Genomic DNA, 21,233 nt, shown 5'->3' with positions numbered 1-21,233 from the left:
TTTGCGTCCGTAACAGTCCGGATGGTCTTTTTATTCTTTGGCCCGGAGGACACGACGTCCACAATTTCCAAAAACAATTTGAAATGTGGACTCGTCGGACCACAGAACACTTTTCCACTTTGCATCAGTCACTCTTAGATGAGCTTGGGCCCAGAGAAGCCGGCGGAGTTTCTGGGTGTTGTTGATATATGGCTTTTGCTTTGCATATTAGAGTTTCAAGTTGCACTTAACTATGCTTTTATGAAGTGTTCCTGAGCCCATGTGGTGATATCCTTTACACATTGATGTCGGTTTTTGATGCAGTGCCGCCTGAGTGATCGAAGGTCACAGGCATTCAATGTTGGTTTTCGGCCTTGCCGCTTACATGCAGTGATTTATCCAGATGCTCTGAACCTTTTGATGATATTGTGGACCGTAGCTGATGAAATCCATAAATTCCTTGCAATTGTATGTTAAGGAACATTGTCCTTAAACTGTTCAACTATTTTCTCACACACTTGTTCACAAAGACTGAACCTCGCCCCATCTTTGCTTGTGAATGACCTGAGCAATTCAAGGAAGCTCCTTTTATACCCAATCATGACACCCACCTGTTCCCAATTAGCCTGTTCACCTGTGGGATGTTCCAAACAGGTGTTTGATGAGCATTCCTCAACTTTCTCCATCTTTTTTGCCACCTGTCCCAGCTTTTTTGGAACGTGTTGCAGCTATAAAATTCAAAGTTAATGATTATTTGCTAAAAACAATAAAGTTTATCAGTTTGAACATTACATATCTTGTCTTTGTAGTGTATTAAATTAAATATAGGTTGAACAGGATTTGCAAATCATTGTATTCTGTTTTTATTTATGTTTAACACAACGTCCCAACTTCATTGGAATTGGGGGTGTACAAAAATTAAGTCAAACAATATATTAGGACCATTAGACACTGCGAAAAGCCATTAAAACTTTGGACCTATGTGATCTTTCTAATGTATTGTTGTCATACGATTATCTCCCTTTTTTCCACTGATTGTATGTCATCTTCTGGCGATGGTGTATGTATGTTCTGTTTTATGAATAAATATTAAAGAAAAAAATGTCTCAAGCTTGTTTTTCTGTCCTTTTTGTCTCTCAGTATACATTTTATCCCCTGCAGATCTTTCTGTATTTTATAATATTTTAGTTTAGTTTATAGCTGTTTTTGTGTATGATTATACTGTAATATTAGTCTTACAATTGAGGCAAATTTTATATTCAAATTGCTATTGTTCACTAGAACTGTATTCTTGATGCATGTTTGTTTATATATACTGTTTTGTACTATTGCTTTTTATTAAGATAAAAGTTTGATTCAATAATTCTAATAAAGTCTTGAACGTGACACTCAAGTGTCTTCGTGTAGTCTGTTAACCTCATCGGTGGTCTGTTACTTTATATATTGCTGCTGTTATAAAGGATTGTGGGTAATAAATTTCCTTTCCTATCGTTAACGCTCCTCAGGAGTAACCTATGCTATAGGTGGCTTAAATGTGGCATTGACGCACCTTTCCTAAGCATGTTTTAGAATTTGAACAACCTATCTCCAAGTACTTCCGGTTCATCTCATTCAGATAGCATAAACAAGTATCCGAAGACGGCCAACATGTCCAGCCATCCAGGGGTACACCCTGAACTGGTCACCAGCCAATAACAGGGTCAATATAGACAAACAATTATTCAAACTCTGGGACAATTTGTGTCTTCAAGTAAACCTAACATGCATGTTTTTGGAATGTGGGAGGAAGTCGGAGTACGCAGAGAAAAACAATGCAGGCACCAGGAGAACATGGAAACTCCACACAGGAAGGCCAGAGCCCAGATTTGAACCCATGACCTCTGGACTTTGAGATGGATGTGCTAACACCTTGGTCACATTACTTACATCGCATTTTCTCGGTCGAAGAAGGGGAGGCCTGGTGGTCAGGACGAGGACACTTAGACATCTTCCTTTGTGCCTGAATTTTTGTTGTGCTGGACTTGTTTGGCCGAGTAATTTCATGTGTCTGCTGGCGAATAGAGCAGTACATATGATACTGTATGTGTATGGGTGCCTAATGCCTATGATCGCTACGTGATATACAGTGGCTGAAATAAGTATCCTAAAAACACCATACCAACAGTGAAGTTCGGAGGTGGGAACATGATGGTGTAGGGCTGCTTTTCAGCAAATGGTACTGCTATACTTCACATTATTGAAGGAAGGATGGATGGGCAAATGTAGTGAGACATTCTTGACAAAAATCTACTGCTATCATCGAGGATGATGAAAATGAAACGAGGGTGGATGTTTCAGCAGGATAATGATCACCACGATGATGATGATGTTTTGCCAAGGAAACTCTCAATTGGTTTCAAAGGGGGGAAAAAAATAAAGCTGCTAGAATGGCCCCAGCCAATAACCTGACTTGAATTCAAACAAAAATCTACAGGAAGAAATGAAACTCAAGGTCCATAAAAGAAGCCCACGGAACCTTCAAGATTTGAAGACTGCTTGTGTGGAGGAATGGGCCAAAATCACAACAGAGCAATGCATGCGACTAGTTTCTCCATACAGGAGGCATCTTGAAGCTGTCATTGCAAACAAAGGCTTTTGTACAAAGTATTAAATAAATACCAGTTGGTGTGTTCAATACTTTTTCCCTGTGTCATTTCACATTATTACACACAGCTCAATTTCTGATCTTAGGTGTTCTTTCTTTGTCTGTATGGATTACTTGGGTTGTCCCCAACATCTGGTGAAATTTTCATGTCAATAGCACCTTTGGAAATATATTTAATGAGAAAAATGGTGACGTGTTAAATACTTATTTCAGCCGCTGTAGATGCTGTCTGTGTACTGTGATACTTTGCAGAAACAATGAGCTAATCACTGAATCAGGGTATCAGCAAAAATCAAAAGCATGGTGATCTAATTCATTTTCTTAAGGAGTATGTGACATGATTTCTTTCAAGTCCCTTGCCTTGGTTGCTTGAGGCTTCTCTGATTCTGAGAGGCTCTCATCGGTGTCTGGCTCTTTATAGCTCTTGGCAAAGGCTGCACTTCGCCGGGGTCTTTTGTTGAAACTGAAGGATTTGTCAGGTTCTGGAATCTCCTTCTCCAATTCCATCGCCTTCTTTAAATGAATCATCTTTTAGTGAATACCGACACCTTGTGGCTGACTATAGCAATGTGTCATGAGCTTAAAAGGCACATTATTACTGTATTATCCTTACCTTGCTGAGTCTTGCATTTCTTTTTCCACATTTTGGTAAGCCTTGGGCTTCAACTGGGAATTTATTAATGCAATTATGTTGATTAACCATTTTATCAGCATTGTAATTTGATTAACCATTTTGCCAACAATAATACAGTGGTGCCTCAAGATACAAGTGACCCGACGTGGTTTCGAGATACCAGCTGTCAATTGGCCGAGTTTTTGCTTTGTCGCGTGAGCCCAAACTTGAGAAACAAGTGCTGTATGGCACCATTAGGCTCTACTCACTAGACAACAAGCAGCACTTTGGCTGACATAGTTACTAAATATTCTTCAAGACAGATGCTTCAAGCTCTACATTGTCACTTCCAGTTGGAGTTTACTTGAACACTAACTAGGCATGGGGCGATTACTGTGCTGAAGGTAAACCACGGTTTTGAAAAGTCAATGTTTCAAATACTGCAACACTGTCAATTATGGTAATTTGCGGTTTGTTTGTTTTTTGGAGGGGGGCTGCAATATGATTGGCTGGTTAGAAAGACAAGACTGTCATGCGCTAAAGAATCAGACTCTTTAATCTTAATGAGAGCCAGATGCCTTTTTTCTCCTTCACAGCTGAGCAGAAGGGGGAGGGGCGGCAAATACAAATTTGGTGGAAAGAATTTTAATGAAGGTGACAGTGTGTTAATGGAACTATTGATAAGCCCCTTCTCCAAATTGGTAGATGATTTCCAGACAGACAGAAGAAACTGGATCAGCTCTTTAAAGCTTGAAGCACATTTTCAATGTAGAGCAGTTTTCTGGATGAAGATTTTCTTCTTTTGTTGTACATAATTGAAAATATTTTATTGTTTTGTATTGATTGTTTTTTTCACTTTTGATTTATTTAGTAGAAAACAAAGTTAAAAGCCTAAAATAGTTAAAAGTTTAAATACTTTTAACTTAAATACTTATTAGGGGTGTAACGATTCATTTTAGCAACAATTCGATTTATATCACGATTCGTGGTTGCTGATTCGATTCTAGGATGATATCGGTTCATTTAGAATGATACGATATGAAACAATTCAGAGGCTGGAAATTGATTCAGTAACTTTTTAGCCAAAAATGCATCCAGTGTGACTGTGAAATAAATAACTGAATACTGGACAGTTCGGGTGAAATTTCTTGGATGTTTGTTGTTTTCTTGTCAGGGAATCAGGTAAAAAGTCATTAAATATCAAGATTTTCCTGACGTACTTTCCTTTTATGTGTTTTATTGTGTACCATACTGTATGTGTTTTCTAATGGACTACGCTTAATAAAAGTTGACTGATTTTATTGCAATAAAACTGGAAAACAGCAACTTATTGTTATATTATTTCAGCTATGATTTTACTTGTTGGGCCAGTTTTAGTAGATATTAGATGTTTAATTGGCGTTAGAATTATGAGGTCCTTGGAAAAATGTCTCCACTGTAAGGAGTCCCAAGTTGGACCCAGTTTGAGAATCTCTGTTCTAAACATCCATCCATCCATCCATTTTCTGAGCCGCTTCTCCTCACTAGGGTCGCGGGCGTGCTGGAGCCTATCCCAGCTATCATCGGGCAGGAGGCGGGGTACACCAAGCCAATCGCAGGGCACATACAAACAAACAACCATTCGCACTCACATTCACACCTACGGGCAATTTAGATTCTCCAATTAATGCATGTTTTTGGGATGTAGGAGGAAACCGGAGTGCCCGGAGAAAACCCACGTTGGCACGGGGAGAACATGCAAACTCCACACAGGCGCGGCCGGGGATTGAACCCGGGTCCTCAGAACTGTGAGGCTGACGCTCTAACCAGTCGTCCACCGTGTGCAATAGAAAAAAGATCTTTTTATTTACCCACATTTTTGAAAATAATCGATTTTGGAGCTTGAACATTTTTGGGGTATTTTTGCTCAAGCTTATCGTACCGTCCGAATCAGATATCTTCTCATGCCTAAAACTAACTATAAAAAAACAACAGCACCACTGATGGGACACAGAAGCCTTCATGCTCCAGCAGCAGGGGAGGGCGGGGTCGAGCGAGAACTAGGAGGAAGAGCGGGAGATAGGTTGGTGGTTACAGAGTGTGTGTGTGTGTGTGTGTGAGTGCGTGAGAGAGAGAGAGAGAGAGAGAGAGAGAGAGAGAGAGAGAGAGAGGGCACATTTAAAGGTACAGGCACGGAAAAGAATCCTCAGCATCTGTGTGCGTGTATGAGACCTTTGGCTTGATTACACTTCATAAAACCAGTTAATATCTTTATACTCTCTCCTATCATGTTTTATGCCTATATTTTACAACACAACTACCTTTCTTTTTTAAAAATATGTTTAAAAAATTTTTGGTTTCATTTTAATGAGTGTTTTGAAATAAGAGCATGGTCATGGAACTAATTAAACTCATATCTCAAGGCACCAATGTATATGATTTGGAGCAAGATAAATATTCTACTTGAATTATGGGCCTGAAATGCTTTGGGTCTGATTGGTTGTCTGCGGGCATATGTCATTTTGCATTGGGCTTTCTTGCTTGACTCTGTCACCCAGATGGCATCTGGAGAGCTGGTATTGTCCGTGCCACTGAACAGATGCTTCTTTTCATTCTGCTTCTCCTACAATATACAGGTCACACCCACACTAATACGTTGTGTTCATGATAGTCACTTTTTTATTCATCATACGCAAAAATACTGAGTTACATCATGTGACAAAAAATGGAAACATACCTTTGCTGCCAGTTGTCCTGTCCAGGCTGTGGTAAGGTGTAATGAAGGGTCACAGATGCCTCTGCCAGTTAACAAATGTATCATGAAATGAGATCCATTTTAATATAAACTCTTATTCTCTATTTTATTCATTAATCATATAGAAATATGCTAGTCCAAATTCAGCCAACAATTGGACATACTTGTTTGATGTGGCAGATTTTCCAAGGACTGTATGGTACGTTCTCTAAACAAACATAACGTGGGAAACACTGGGGTTACAAGCCAATAATGTTGCATTTAGATATCATGAATTCGAAAAATACAGTATTTACCCCGACACTGAATGCTTCATCAGTGCTGAAATCAAAAACATCTTTTCTGTAAAAGAGAAAAAAGCATTAAAACCTAAATGCAAAACGCCAATGTTTCTGTTGAATGTTATCACCTTTTGTTTGCAGAAATTGATGTGATCTTACTGTGGGATTTGGTTACATCTACTGCTTGTGTATTTTTCTATAGCAAGTAAAAATAATCTTTAGCAAATCAAGGTATAGCAAGGCTTCTCTCCACAATAAAACAGTAAAAGTAGTGGTTACTTACTTTACCAGTGGAAAGCAAGCTGATAGTTGAGGACAAAAACAAGGGCAAAAATCAAATTAGAGGCATGCATTCGGTCTACGACAAGCCCTTGTAGAACAACAGAGATTAAGGCGATGATCATTAGTGTGTGTACCTGCTGACTTGATTAGGTGGAATCCAGCTCTGAGGTATCCTTCCAATTTTTTCCTTGGATTGCTTGTTCGTGGTGTAATAGCTTGAGATAAGTTTCACCATGTTGCCTGCAGCCACGTTATCTCTCTAAATGAAGAAAACACAAAGGTACCATTATCTCACAAGCTTTGATTTATCTACAACAATCGTTCTTTAAGGCGCGTAAAACTTAAACATGGACAACTTCTGATTGGTCATAATTTTGCTGTGCACCCTACAAATGTATGAAATATGAGTTATTCATAAGGATGGTGTGCTTTTAACTCACAACTCCTGTGAAAAGAATATGTGCCTCTTTATCCATCAGGTGTTTGTGTTCACGGTAAAATCCTCTTGGACCCTCTTGGTACCCCCCTACCGACCCTTGAAGACTTGCACGCTGCCAGAACTAAGACAACAGCGGGCAAAATCCTCTTGGACCCTCCACATCCTGGTCACCACCTCTTTCAGCTCCTTCCCTCGGGTAGCCGCTATCGAAAAATGCAAACTAAAACTAGCAGACATTCCAACAGCTTCTTCCCTCTTGCCATTTACTTCTTAATAATTTAATTTACAATTCCAATGTAACATGCTGCCAATTTTGTCTTGAGATTGTTGTCACATCTCTGTCAGGGCAATTATACATTATTCGTGCGCTCACTGAAGTAGTCTCGCCACTCTGCACTATTTGCATATCTGTTGTTGACCAATAGTGGCCACTCATGTGCTTGAGAAGTATCTGCACCATTTGCACAACTGACACTGTTCCTGATTGTCGCACTACTACACACTTTAAACTGCTTAAATTTCTTGAAGTCTCTGCTCCATTTGTTTTTATCTATTTATGTCTCCAAAGTATTTTCTGTCAAATGGCTGTCTGATGTCATACGAGAGCGGACATGCAAACACCAAAGGGATGAAAAATTAGACAAAAAAAACAAACATAACACTTTGGGGGGGGGTCTGAGGGGATCCCCCGAGCCCCCGAAGAGAATCTTTTTTATTTTAACATAAATTAAGCAATCTGGAAGACTCTAAAGAGTACAACAAGGAAAAAAAAAAAATATATATATATATATCTTCTTCACACAGAAAAACTTATTTACAGCGCTCAAGTACATGTTGATGTACAAATGTAAGATTAAAATTAAATTTGCCTCATTTCTTTGCTTTTTTTTGTTCTGGCCTCTAGCATCCTCCTCTTTAAGCACTCATTCTGGAAAATAATTGACTAAAATCATTGTCTGTTTCACTTCATTTTTCACAATTACCAAGTTCAAAGGCTAATCCCAAAGGCATTTTCCAGGAAAATATTAAGTACAAGGCAGCACGGTGGACGACTGGTTAGAGCGTCAGCCTCACAGTTCTGAGGACCGGTCCCGCCTATGTGGAGTTTGCATGTTCTCGCCGTGCCTGCGTGGGTTTTCTCCGGGCACTCCGGTTTCCTCCTACATCCCAAAAACATGCATTAATTGGAGACTCTAAATTGCCCGTAGGTGTGACTGTGAGTGCGAATGGTTGTTTGTTTGTATGTGCCCTGCGATTGGCTGGCAACCAGTTCCGGGTGTACCCCGCCTCCTGCCCGATGGTAGCTGGGGTAGGCTCCAGCACGCCCGCGACCCAAGTGAGGAGAAGCGGTTCAGAAAATGGATGGATGGATATTAAGTACAATATTTTTCTGTTACGACGCCACAGAGGGAAGCGAGCCGGCATCCAGGTGAAACTCCGCAAGAGACGATACAGATTGGCGTTCCTGTCGATCCACCTCGCGAATGTACGCTTCCTACCCAACAAAATGGACGAGCTTCATCTCCTGATAAAGACAAGTAAAGACTTCGGACGTTCCGCCGCCATGTGCTTTACGGAGACCTGGCTTTGCGACGCTGTACCCGATGGCGCCGTCATGCTTCCCGGCTTCAATCTTCACCGAGCAGACCGCGACATGGAATCATCGGGGAAAACAAAAGGCGGCGGGATATGCTTCTATATCAACGAAAAATGGTGTACGGACGTCACGGACCTCAGCACACACTGCAGCCCGCATTTGAAGTCGCTGTTTTTGAACTGTAAGCCATTCTACTAGCCGTGTGAGTTTGTATCATTCATTCTGGCTGGCGCCTATATTCCGCCTCAAGCTAACACGAATGCCGCACTGCTAACGCTTGCCGAACAAGTCAACGAAATTGAAAAAAAACACCCGGACTCACCCCTCGTTATTCTCAGGGACTTTAACAAAGCTAAACTCAACCACGAACTCCCTAAATACAAGCAGCACATCGACTGTCCTAGCAGGGAAAAAAACATTTTAGACCACTGCTATATTACGCTAAAAAACGCATACCGTACAATACCTCGTGCAGCCCTGTTCTAGCCAGTTCTACATGGCGGTCATCGAATCAGTCCTGTGCTCTTCCATCACAGTCTGGTTTGGTGCTGCTACAAAAAAGGACAAACTCCGACTGCAACGGACAATCAAAACTGCTGAAAGGATTGTCGTTACCCCCCTACCCACCCTTGAGGACTTGCACGCTGCCAGAACTAAGACAAGAGCGTGCAAAATCCTCTTGGACCCACCACATCCCGGTCACCAGCTCTTCCAGCTCCTTCCCTCAGATAGGCGCTACCGATCAATGCAAACTAGAACTAGCAGACATTCCAACAGCTTCTTCCCTCTTGCAATCAACTTCTTAAACACCTAACCTACAATTCCATTACAACATGCTGGCAATTTTTTGACTTGAGTTCGTTGTCACATTTCTGTGGGGCAAATTATATATTACTCGTGCACTCACTGTAGTTGTCTCGCCACGCTGCACTATCTGCATATCTGTTATTGACCAATACAGGCTACTCATGCCAGAGTAGCATCTGGAGTATCTGCAACATTTGCACAATCAACATTGTGCCAGATTATCGCACTACTCGTCACTTTAAACCCCATACACTCCTTGAAGTCTCAGCGCCCTTTGCACAATGGTCATTGCACCGGACTATTGCAATATTAGTCATTCAAACTGCTCTAAGTGCTGGAGGACTCTGCATCTTTTTGCATAATTGTCAAAAAAAAAAAAAATAAATGTACCGGAATTACCAGATAACTAGCAACCCTTTATTGCTCAGTGACTGTTTTTGTCAATGTCTTTATGTCTCAAAAGTGTTCTCTGTCAATTGAGTGTCTGTTGTCGTACTAGAGCAGCTCCAACTACCGGAGACAAATTCCTTGTGTGTTTTTTGGAAATACTTGGCAAATAAAGATGATTCTGATTATTGGCCATTTCTAAATTTGAAGTTAGTTCATTCTGTGTTGTGACATAATCCTTAACAGCGCTCCGTCGCTTAAAACATTTAACATTAACATCAGTAAACTATATAATTGTAGCCTCATTTCCTAATTAATACGAACTGTACTAGCGAATCAGCTCTTGTCGCCGATGTTACATGTGCTTTGCGGTTCCACTTTGGACCACAACCAGGGCCACAACCCGCAGCACCTCAACGCGAAAATACAAAAGAACAGCGCAGCAAATACCACACTGGCTGATCTGATGAGCAAAAATTTTGCTTAAACGTAAGAGTAGCAATAGAGGATGTCCGCTCCAGAGGTGGGTAGAGTAGCCAAACTTTGTCCTCAAGTAAGAGTACTGTTACTTGATAATAATGTGACGCAAGTAAATAGTAGTCCTCCAAAAAATGACTTCAGAATAAAAAGTACACAGTGAAATTATTACTCAAGTACTGAGTAAATAGTGAGTAACTTCAGATTTTTTTTACCACAGCATGAACATCAATTTTAAAAAAGAAAAAATTACAAAATCAAATGTGAATGTACAAATTCTGATGTTAGTGTGTGTGTGTGTATGCACAGTCAAAACTACAAAAAAAACATCTGCAATTTAATGCACGGTGTTATATCAAGTTATAAGTGAGCTGAAATATCCACGCTTGGGCAGACAGTGCCAGACAAATACTACAATAGATGAAACCTGTTGTTTTTGTTCGTCTAAATGTACATAAGAGTAGCGAGACATTGCCTTCATGGTAACGACAGCCTTTCCAACAGGGCCGCCACGTATCAGCGGGGCAGGCTTATCTATTGTGAATACCTATATCTGGGAAGCCCAATGGAGGACGTTGTGTGAGGTCATGTAACTTTCTTGTGTCGTTTGATTGGTGAACTAGACTTAAACGTCACTAGTGCTTAAAATGGATGGCGCCAGATGCGGAAGTCGAAGTTGTAGTCTTGCACATGAAATAGTTGATAAATAAGCGACATTTGATAAATAAAAGTAGCGAGTGACATTTAGATCATTGTACCGTGACTTAATAACAACAGAAGCGGCAGAAGTTTTTTTCTGGTCTCGTCAACTGCTGTGACTTCGAGCGTACAGGCGGAACCTCAGGCCGCATATTAGTCCGCCGCGGAGTAATATTCACAATTACATCTCTGTATGGATAGTGGATGTGTGGAATGCATCTAGCTGCCAGCGTTCAAGGAGTACGAAAGAGCCTATGACGTCAGTGATGGGGACTTGCATGTATGATATATATATATATAAATATATATATATAAAACAATACCTTATTATTTGAATTTCCTTCCTGGTTGGATGTAGATGCTTTCGTTGACGATGCAATCGATGGCTGCCTGCCTCTGCTCATTGTTTGGTCAAGTTTTCCCTGGGCCTGTAGCTCTTTGGGAGTATGCAGAACCAAATCATATGAGCACCCCGATATATTTTCTTTAGAGCTCTTTTGATCAGAGATCAATGTCATGGTTGCGGCAACTTCTTTATGTGCAAACGCTGTGTTTCTTTCCTTGATGACCTGTTGTGGGTGCAGAGAAGGTTTGCTTTGGAGCTGCTTTCTCCTACGTGGGCCTGGAATATAGTAAAAGACGGATTTTGTGAGTCAATACATTATCTTATAGGAATTACACCATGTGTGCAGATTGATTACCATGATTTCGCATAGGATTGTTCTTTTGTGTAGGCCTTTTGAATATTTCCAAAACTGACAGTTTGTTCCTCTGAGACCTACAAGGTGAATACAGAAGAATTAACAGACATACACTGTATCACATATACCCTATAAACACATCAAACATGTGCAATAACTAGGGAGCTTTATTTTATTCCTTACATTTTTTTCTCAGTCAAAGGCTGGGTGTCGGGCACAAAATAATACTCTAGAAGAAGACGTGTGAGTGAGTGAGTAATGTTTCTCTTATACGTAAAAAGTGCATTATTGTTTTTGTGACTGAGCTGCGTGGCAATTACTTACCCTGAGAATGGTCTGTACCCTGTCCTGCTAGGATCCTTTCTGATTCTCTTACTACTGGTATGTTCTATAGGACAAGCAAACAAATGCACTACAGTTTGAGTAAATACACCTATCGTCACTTAAATTACAACCACCTGATAGGAAGAAATGTCCTATCAAATTTCTTTACTGTCTTCACAGTAAAGAATTATACATGCACCTGCTTGAATAACATTTATTCAATTCTACGTTAAATCAACTATTGCGAAATATATACGTGCAGTACATACAAGGGGCATAACTCAGGAGGTAGTGCAAAAATGTGTTGTCCCTCTCAAAGAAGGTACACAACATGCAGTGTTCACTACTTGTAATTTTTTTTCCCATTACCACTCAGGAATGCAATAATTTAATTAACGGTAGATATTAAAACCATACCTGCTTGGTCATGACACATTTGAGGGTTTCATCAGTGGTCTTTTGTTCTGCCAGGTTAGCACCCTTCTTTCTATCAGAAGCACAAAACATCTCCAGGCATGGTTTCCCTTTGTTCTCTGCTAAAGTGTCTAACATACAGAAAAAGGCAGTAGTAAGTAACGTAATTTCTTGTCTATAATGCGCATTTTCCCCAAAAAATATTTGTCAAAAGTCCATGGACCGCATTGTGAAAAAACAATTTTACATTCAACGTATACCAGTAGCTAGGGCTTGTGAAAAATATGTAGTTTCATTCCAATATGATATGTAATGTCTATCTATCCATCCATTCTCTGAACTGCTTTTCCTCACTAGGTTCACGGGTGCGCTGGCGCCTATCCCTGCTGACTTTGGGCGAGAGACGGTGTACACCCTGAACTGGTTGCCAGCCAATCACAGGGGACATACTATAAACAACCATTCGCACTCACAATCACACCTACGGACAATTTAGAGTCTTCCATTAACCTACCATGCATGTTTTTGGAACATGGAAGGAAACCGGAATACCTGAAAAAAACTCACACAGGCAAGTGGAGCACATGCAATCGCCACACAGGAAGGTTGGATTTGAACCCTGGACCTCAGAACTGTGGGGCAGATGTGCTAACCAGATCACCCGAGAATCATGACATCCTCGTTGGCGCCATCCATATAAGTAGCAACGTAACAAGATTTCCTACAAATTATAATCTGTCAAAATGCAAAGTCTGGTTGGAATGGCACCGTCAACGTGAGAACAACGCAGCAAGAATTTTGAAAATTGGATGATGGATTCAGGAGAAATTGAGCTTTATGTCCGGGAAAAAAAAATTCTTTTTGGAGAACGCTCATGTGAAATCAACTATAGAAAATCTGGTCAAAAAGTGCCTTCAAATTAGAGTAAAACAGTATGACTTCATTATTTCTCAACATTACGATAAAAAAATTCAAACCCTAATGTAATTGGCCACGCTGAATTCGATTTAACTTACGTCTTATAAAGATGCTCATTTAAAGGCTCTAATTAGCATAAACTGACAACAAGTTTGTTAAAAAGTCATTTTTTAAAGGAATGGTTGATATTTTTTTCGAAATGAAGCTAGGCTATTTCAAATGTGGACATAATATATGAACCTATAATTTAATTTTAAAAATATATTATATTTTGAAAATGTCCGCACTGTAACATGGTGACATGCGAAAGCTGTAGCCTACACTTACATTCCAATATGACAGGGATACGGATGATTGCATATCTGTACAGTTGTGCTCATAAGTGTACATACTCTGGCAGAATTTGTGAAATATTGTTTTTTTTTTTTTTTTAAATATGACTGATGACTGAATAACAACCATCATTCATTTATTTATGGTTATGTTTTGTTAAATGGTTAATGCTTTTCTGAAATGTTTGACCGTTTAATTTGAACCCCATTAAAATAAAATTAAATGTGTTTCGCCTGGCCCTTCATGTTTTCTTGAAATAATTGTACCCATCTTACAAATTCTGCCTGGGTAATCAAACATGAGCACAACTGTGTGTTTTCTCATTTATCTTCGTCTCTCTTTTCTCTTCGTCTCCAAAACATCTAACCTTAGCCGTCCCTCTGATGAGCTCATTTCTAATCCTATCCAACCTGGTCACTCCAAGAGAGAACCTCAACATCTTAATTTCCGGCACCTCCAGCTCTGCTTCCTGTTGTCTCTTCAGTGCCACTGCCTCTAATCCATACATCACGGCTGGCCTCACCACTGTCTTTTCACCACTTTTCTTCATTCCTCTTCTTTCCAGTGCATTCCTCCATCTTTCTAACTGTTCCTCCACCTGCTCCATGCTTTCACTGCAGATCACGTCATCTGCGAACATCATGGTCCACGGGAATTCCAGTCTCACCTCATTAGTCAGCCTATCCATCACCACTGTAAAAAGGAGGGGGCTCAGGGCTGATCCCTGATGCAGTTCCACCTCCACCTTAAATTCCTCTGTCACACCTACAGCACACCTCACCACTGTTCTGCTGCCCTTATACGTGTCCTGTACTATTCTAACATACTTCTCTGCCACTCCTTATTTCCACAGTTCCTCTACTGGGTTCTCTGTCATAGTCTTTCTCTAGATCTACAAAGACACAATGTAGCTCCTTCTGACCTTATCTGTACTTTTCCCCATCAACAACCTCAAGGCAAATAATGCATCTGTGGTACTCTTTCTAGGCATGAAACCATACTGTTGCTTGCAAATACTTACATTTGTTCCGAGTCTAGTCATTGTGTGGCTCATCAACTTTATTTCTTGATAATTCCCACAGCTCTGCACATCACCCTTTTTCTTAAAAATGGGCACCAGCACACCTTTCCTCCATTAAAAAGGCATCTTCACACCCGCTAGAATTCTGTTGAACAAGCTGGTCAAAAGCTCCACAGCCAGCTCTCCTAGATGGTTCCATACCACCACATGTAATCAGGATCAACTGCCTTTTCATTTTTCATCCTCTTTTATGCATTTCTAACTTTCCCCTTACTAATCATTGCCACTTCCAAGTCCACCACACTTGCCTCTTCTGTTGTTCCTTCTCTCTCATTTTCCTCATTCATCAACTCCTCAAAAAACTCTTTCCATCTGCCCAGCACACTACTGGCACCAGTCAACACATTTTCATCTCTATCCTTAATCACCCTAACCTGCTGCACATGATTCCCATATCGAGCCCTCTGTCTGGCCAACTGTACAGATCTTTCTCTCCTTCTTTAGTGTCCAACCTGGCATAATGTCATCATATGCCTTTTGTTTGGCCTTTGCCACCTCTACCTTCGCCCTACGTTGCATTTCTATGTATTCCTTTCTCCTCTCCTCAGTCCTCTCAGTTTCCCACTTCCTCTTATCTAACCGCTTTCCTTGTATGATTTCCTGTACTTTGAGGTTCCACCACCAAGTCTCATTCTCCCCTTTCCTACCAGAAGATACATGAAGTACTCTCCTGCCTGTCTCTCTGATCACCTTGGCTGTAGTGCTCCAGTCTACTGGGAGCTTCTCCGGTCCACAAAGAGCCTGTCTGACCTCTTCTCGAAAAGCCGCACAACAATCTTCCTTTGTCAGCTTCCACCACATGGTTCTCTGCTCTGCCTCTGTCTTCTTAATCTTCATCCTCATCATGAGAATCATTTTACACACCACCATTCTATGCTGTCTAGCCACACTCTCCCCTACCACTACCTTATAGTCAGTAACCTCCTTCAGATTACATCGTCTGCACAAAACGTAATCCATTTGCGTGGTTCGACCTCCACTCTTGTAGGTCATCCTATGTTCCTCTTCCAGAAGAAAGTGTTCACTACAGCCATTTCCATCCTTTTTGCAAAGTCTACCACCATCTGTCCCTCCAAGTTCCTTTCCTCGATGCTGAATTTACTCATGACTTCTTCATCACTTCGTTTGCTTCACCAACGAATTTGCGCAAATTTATTCATTTATTTTATTATTTATTTTATCTTTTTGAGAGGAGAGGTGAAATAAACAATTGAAATAATCTTGTATGTGATTGACTTGGACTTGTTCAACTTGCTGTCTTCTTAGCCAGGTCACCATTACAAAGCAGATGCTGTCTCAGCTGGTCATTTACCTGGTTAAATAAAGGTTGAATAACATTTTATAAATAAATGAATAAAAGAAATCGCCACCCTGAACAGGATAAGCGGTATAAAAAAATGGATGGATGGATAAAAAAGAATAAATCTGGTTGCACAAGGATACACTCCCTCTTATGAATAGAGCTGGAAAAAGAAGCTATTTCAAGACAATTTCTCTTTTCATAGTTTTTTTCGTTTTTCAGCGGCAGATTTTCGCTTCGTTCTTTTCACTTTTCCTTCACCAGCCTCGCTAATAGCGGTAACTCACAGAGAGCCATTTGAGATTCTCGTAGCTATGTCAACGCCAACACGTCTGTCACGGAGGATCGCAGCTCCAGCGCCAAGCAGCCGCTGAAGAGAAAAAAGGCAGCTTCTTCGACTTTGACAGAGGATTTACTTCATTCGACAGAGACGCAGACTAGTGTCCTCCTCTCAATCGACAAAAAATTGTTAATTACACTCGACGTACTTCGCCAAGGGATCACCGAACTCAGAAACAGCTTGGAGTTCACACAGCAACAGGTCAAGGATCTACAATTAGATAATGCTGCGCTCCGATCAAACATGATGTCAACGTCAGCGGAGCTACAAACTCTGAGACTGGAATATAACATCATGAAAGTCATGAAGCATGCGCGACAATCTCATTTTCTCGGGCATTCCAGAAAACGCACCGAAAGACCACGAGGCGCAGATTAAAAAGTTCATGATGTCCACGGTCAAGATACAGTCGACAAGATTACCTGTCAACGTGTTCATCGATTAGGAAGCTCTCGTCCAGGAAACCGACCATGTCCCATCATTGCAAAGTTTGAACACTTTCAACAAAAAGTGTTCGTGAAATCAAAAGGTTGTGAGCTCAAACAGACTTTGGAAAGAACGACCAGTTCCCCAAGAAAATCAACGAGAGGCGTAAAATCTTGTACCTGATGATGAAGAACCACCGTGAGAATGGCAAACGAGCGTGGCTGATTGTCGACGAGCTATACGTCGGCGGCCAACAGTTTCGTGATGCCAATGTCACGCCCTGGCTCTTCTAGATAAGTACTTCTTCTGACCGGTTGTCATTAATCTGTCAAAAGCGCATTGTATTTTGTTTCATTCTTTCCATTTTTGCTTAGACAAACAAAAGAACGGAATCACGCATGCCACCAGTATAAATTCTCACTCCTTTCTGACTGTTTTCTTGCTCTGGTTGTTTCCACACACACTCAACACACGAGTCACACAAAACTCTCCTTGTGCACTACAAACAACTACCCCTTATCACTAATTTTTGTTTTCTATGTTCTATGTTTGTTTGCTACCCTTCTATGTACCCTGGCTTTGCTGTACTTAATAAATATATCCTCTTTATCACCTTCTTTAAATAACATTTGTCACCACAATACCAAAACAATTTCCCGAAAACTGTCAAAACAAGAACAACAAAGAATGCATAGTACCCAATCTATTTAAAATGACCATACACACAGCCATTATATGTCACACTTAACTTTCGTGTCATGGAATGTCAATGGCATTCGATCGCAGGAAAAAACAATTAAGATTATGGATTATATCACTGAATTAAAAACGGACCTCCTCCTATTACAATAAACGCACCTTATTGATTCAGAAGAAAAATCCATCGTTGACTCTAATTTCACTCAGGCTATCTCGGCTTTTTATAACTGGACAAAGAGGAGTCTCAATACTAGTTCATAAAAGACTACTTTTTACAATAAATAGTACAGTAGCAGATCAAGATGGCCGATACAGAATTGTACAGGCTACAATATTTAACAAACTATACACAATTGTCAATGTACACGCTCCTAATAAAGATGATCCAGCCTTTTTTCACACACTCTTTTCACACTTGCTTAACTTGTGAGCCAATTCTACAATTATCACGCGAGGCGACTTTAACCTTCCACTAAATCCTCTTATTGATCGCTCAAATCTCAAAAATAGCAATCACCCACAATGTGCCAATATATTAGAGCAGTATATGGACGACTTTGGTATTGTTGACATATGGAGGCTGAAAAACCGTACAAAAAGAGAATACACATTTTTCTCGTAAAACAATTCGGCAGCTCAAAGATTATCTCCAAAATATATCCAATCATTAGTGACCACGCACCAATTTCTCTCAACCTGAAAATTGAGTCAAATCTGGGACCCCCACCAACATGGCGGTTTCACATATCCCTATTGTAGGACCTGGACTTTGATTCTTTTGTGAGGAAAGAATGGGATGATTTTTTGAAATTCAACAACTCCCCAACCATATCCCCATCTCTGGTGTGGGAAACCGGGAAAGCCATAATGAGAGGTCGAATCATACCATACTCTTCCTACAAGAAAAAACAAGAACTAAAATTAGAAAATGAAATGGAGGAAAAAATTAAACGTCTCACAGAAGAATATGCAACTAATCTGCCAGATACGCTCAGAAACCAACTTCAAAAGGCAAAACATCAATTAGATGTCCATCCATCCATCCATCCATTTTCTGAGCCGCTTCTACTCACTAGGGTCGCGGGCGTGCTGGAGCCTATCCCAGCTATCATCGGGCAGGAGGCGGGGTAAACCCTGAACTGGTTGCCAGCCAATCGCAGGGCACGCATAAACAAACAACCATTCACACTCACATTCACACCTACGGGCAATTTAGAGTTGTCAATTAACCGAGCATGCATGTTTTTGGGATGTGGGAGGAAACCGGAGTGCCCGGAGAAAACCCACGCAGGCACGGGGAGAACATGCAAACTCCACACAGGAGGGGCCGGGGATTGAACCCTGGTCCTCAGAACTGTGAGGCAGACACTCTAACCAGTCGTCTACCGTGCCGCCAATCAGATGTCATCTCATCAAAAAGAACAGATTTTCTACAACAGTTAAGATACAATAACTATGAATACAATGATAAATCAGGGAAATTTCTTGCAAACCAACTTCAGCGCAATAAAGAAAAATAATGAATTACAACCATTCAAGATTCAAACTGACGCTGTACACAGTCACCGACAGAAATAAATGAAATATATTACAATTATTATAGCAGCTTACATGCATCTTCGAACAACCCAGACCAAAAAGATATTGAAACTTTTATTTAAGATCTTAACATTCCTCAATTAAATTCAGAAATTAAAGACAGTCTTGAAGCTCCTTTTACCATCACAGAATTACATAATGCATTAAAATATATGCGATCGGGAAGAGCGCCTGGAATTCATTAAACATTTCTGGCCACCTCTATTTTTCAGGACAGTCAAGGATATAAACAATAAAGGTCAAATAAGTATCCATATGAACACAGCTTCAATTAAATTACTACTAAAGTCAGGCAAAGACCCCACTCTCCTGGATAATTATCTCCCTTACCACTGATGAATCTAAATATCAAGATTATCTCGAAAGCCCTTGCAGCGACACTTGAAAAGGTACTCCTGTTGATAACCAGACAGGTTTCATTAAAGGTAGAAATTACACAAATAATGTCAGACGTCTATTAAATTTAATAAGCGTGTGTAAAAATCTGAAAGCAATCATCATGTCACTTGACGCAGAGAAAACTTTCGACAAACTTATTTCTTAACAGCAGAAGCTGCTTAAGTTTTTTTCTGGCCTCGTCAACTCCTGTGACTTACCCAAACCAGGTCCTCAGCGCACAGGTGGAACCTCAGGCCGCATATTAGTCCGCCACGGAAAAATATTCACAATTGCATCTGTGTGTGGATGGTGGATGTGTGGAATGGATCTAGCTGCCAGCGTTCAAGGAGTACGAAACAGCCTATGACGACAGCGACGGTGACCCCCCCCTTTGTTTGACATGAATAAGGAATTATTAATTTAATACCATACTGTGGTATACTGTTTACTGTGGTTGTAGTTAAGTGTGTAGAATTGCATAATAGTTAGATCAAAAAGAAGACATGTCTAAATTGTTTTGGTGCAACTAATATTATGGCCATAAATTATATGCTACTGTTGCTGGGGCAATCAGGTCATCGACGATCATCAAGTTTCCCACGCCATTGTAGTGTCACATACCTGATTTATGTATGCCACCTTTTGAACTGCTGTTGCTAAAGGTGGTCAACCCAGAAAGCATATTGGCTGGGACCTGGATAGAAAAGATTAAGACTGAGAGTCAATTCATAAAAAACACAGAACTCTATAAAGTACAAAAAGTTACTTGTAAAGATGTCAGCTGTGCTGTTCCAAGAAAGGAATCTGTGTTTTTGTCATCCTCACGAAGGGACAGCTGACTCTCTGGGACAAAATTCTGCTCGGGAGTGACCACACACCACCACATTTTAGTCTGAGCTGTCAGCTATACATAGAGGAGTAACTATTCATAGAGGAGTAACTATTGATCCCTGCTTTGCACTTCGCTTAGAAATGTGTGTGTGTGTGTGTGTATATATGTATATATATATATATATATCCATCCATCCATTTTCTGAGCCGCTTCTCCTCACTAGGGTCGCGGGCGTGTGAACGAGCTGTTTTCGTAATATTTTAAAAATGTTTTACATTTTCTTAGCGTAACTAGTTCGGGCAATTTTAGATCTTTTTGTAGCTTGTTCCAGGCCGAAGGACCAGCATAGCTAAATGCCCTTATCCCTAATTCAGTTTACACTCTGGGGACAACCAGTTGAAGGGCATCTTGAGATCGAAGGGCATGCTGGTTCTGCTTAATGCACAAACCGTACCAGCTATGGCTGGGCGATTATATGACAGAGATTAGAGATCGCAATAAATTAAAGTATTTTTAAGTATATATTTTGGTCTGTCAGCATTTAGCACAAGCCTAAGATGAGTAAGGTGGGACTGAACAATATCAAAGCCAGAATGCAAGAACTCCATAGTTTCCACAACACGAGAGGATGACCAGTAAATGACTGTCATCAGCATAGAAATGGTGAGCAGCATTTGACAGGTTGTTACAAATAATTTAAATAAATGGGGAAAAACAGAGGGCCAAGCACAAAACCTGGGGTACATCCTTCAGTAGGGGGAGGAAACTGGAAAAACTAGCTGACTGGACACACGGAAATCTACCAGCCAGGTAATTTTGAGAACCATTTAACAGACTGCCCAGATAGCCCAATCTTGTGAAGACACTTCGATAAAGTGGCAACTGTCAACTGTGTCTAAGTCTTTCGATAAGTCTAAAAACAGAGCTACACAGAATTTCTTCCAGTCCA

The 21,233-nt window shown here is 40.5% G+C and overlaps 1 protein-coding gene across 5 annotated transcripts in view; it reads right to left on the bottom strand.

Moving 5' to 3' along the window:
* LOC133482470 (uncharacterized) overlaps positions 1 to 21,233 on the bottom strand; it is a 70,182-nt gene that overhangs the window by 18,494 nt on the left and 30,455 nt on the right. For 2 of the 5 annotated variants that reach the window (XM_061782639.1, XM_061782672.1), the window contains 17 exons: positions 20,219 to 20,308; positions 20,074 to 20,146; positions 12,382 to 12,509; positions 11,965 to 12,028; positions 11,824 to 11,869; positions 11,641 to 11,717; positions 11,263 to 11,561; positions 6,668 to 6,792; positions 6,535 to 6,553; positions 6,380 to 6,447; positions 6,267 to 6,312; positions 6,135 to 6,178; positions 5,953 to 6,013; positions 5,679 to 5,838; positions 3,237 to 3,289; positions 2,984 to 3,136; positions 1,906 to 2,029 (listed from right to left, as the gene is read on the bottom strand). In XM_061782639.1, coding sequence (XP_061638623.1) covers positions 1,906 to 2,029; positions 2,984 to 3,136; positions 3,237 to 3,289; positions 5,679 to 5,838; positions 5,953 to 6,013; positions 6,135 to 6,178; positions 6,267 to 6,312; positions 6,380 to 6,447; positions 6,535 to 6,553; positions 6,668 to 6,792; positions 11,263 to 11,561; positions 11,641 to 11,717; positions 11,824 to 11,869; positions 11,965 to 12,028; positions 12,382 to 12,509; positions 20,074 to 20,146; positions 20,219 to 20,308 — 1,630 coding nt within the window. The remainder of the gene's footprint in view (positions 1 to 1,905; positions 2,030 to 2,983; positions 3,137 to 3,236; positions 3,290 to 5,678; positions 5,839 to 5,952; positions 6,014 to 6,134; positions 6,179 to 6,266; positions 6,313 to 6,379; positions 6,448 to 6,534; positions 6,554 to 6,667; positions 6,793 to 11,262; positions 11,562 to 11,640; positions 11,718 to 11,823; positions 11,870 to 11,964; positions 12,029 to 12,381; positions 12,510 to 20,073; positions 20,147 to 20,218; positions 20,309 to 21,233) is intronic. The other 3 variants (XM_061782657.1, XM_061782648.1, XM_061782665.1) reach the window with 3 other exon arrangements.

This window comes from Phyllopteryx taeniolatus, chromosome 1 (genome assembly GCF_024500385.1).
Source record: "Phyllopteryx taeniolatus isolate TA_2022b chromosome 1, UOR_Ptae_1.2, whole genome shotgun sequence".
NCBI classification, from domain to species: domain Eukaryota; kingdom Metazoa; phylum Chordata; class Actinopteri; order Syngnathiformes; family Syngnathidae; genus Phyllopteryx; species Phyllopteryx taeniolatus.
This window is presented reverse-complemented; position numbering and strand designations above follow the sequence as displayed.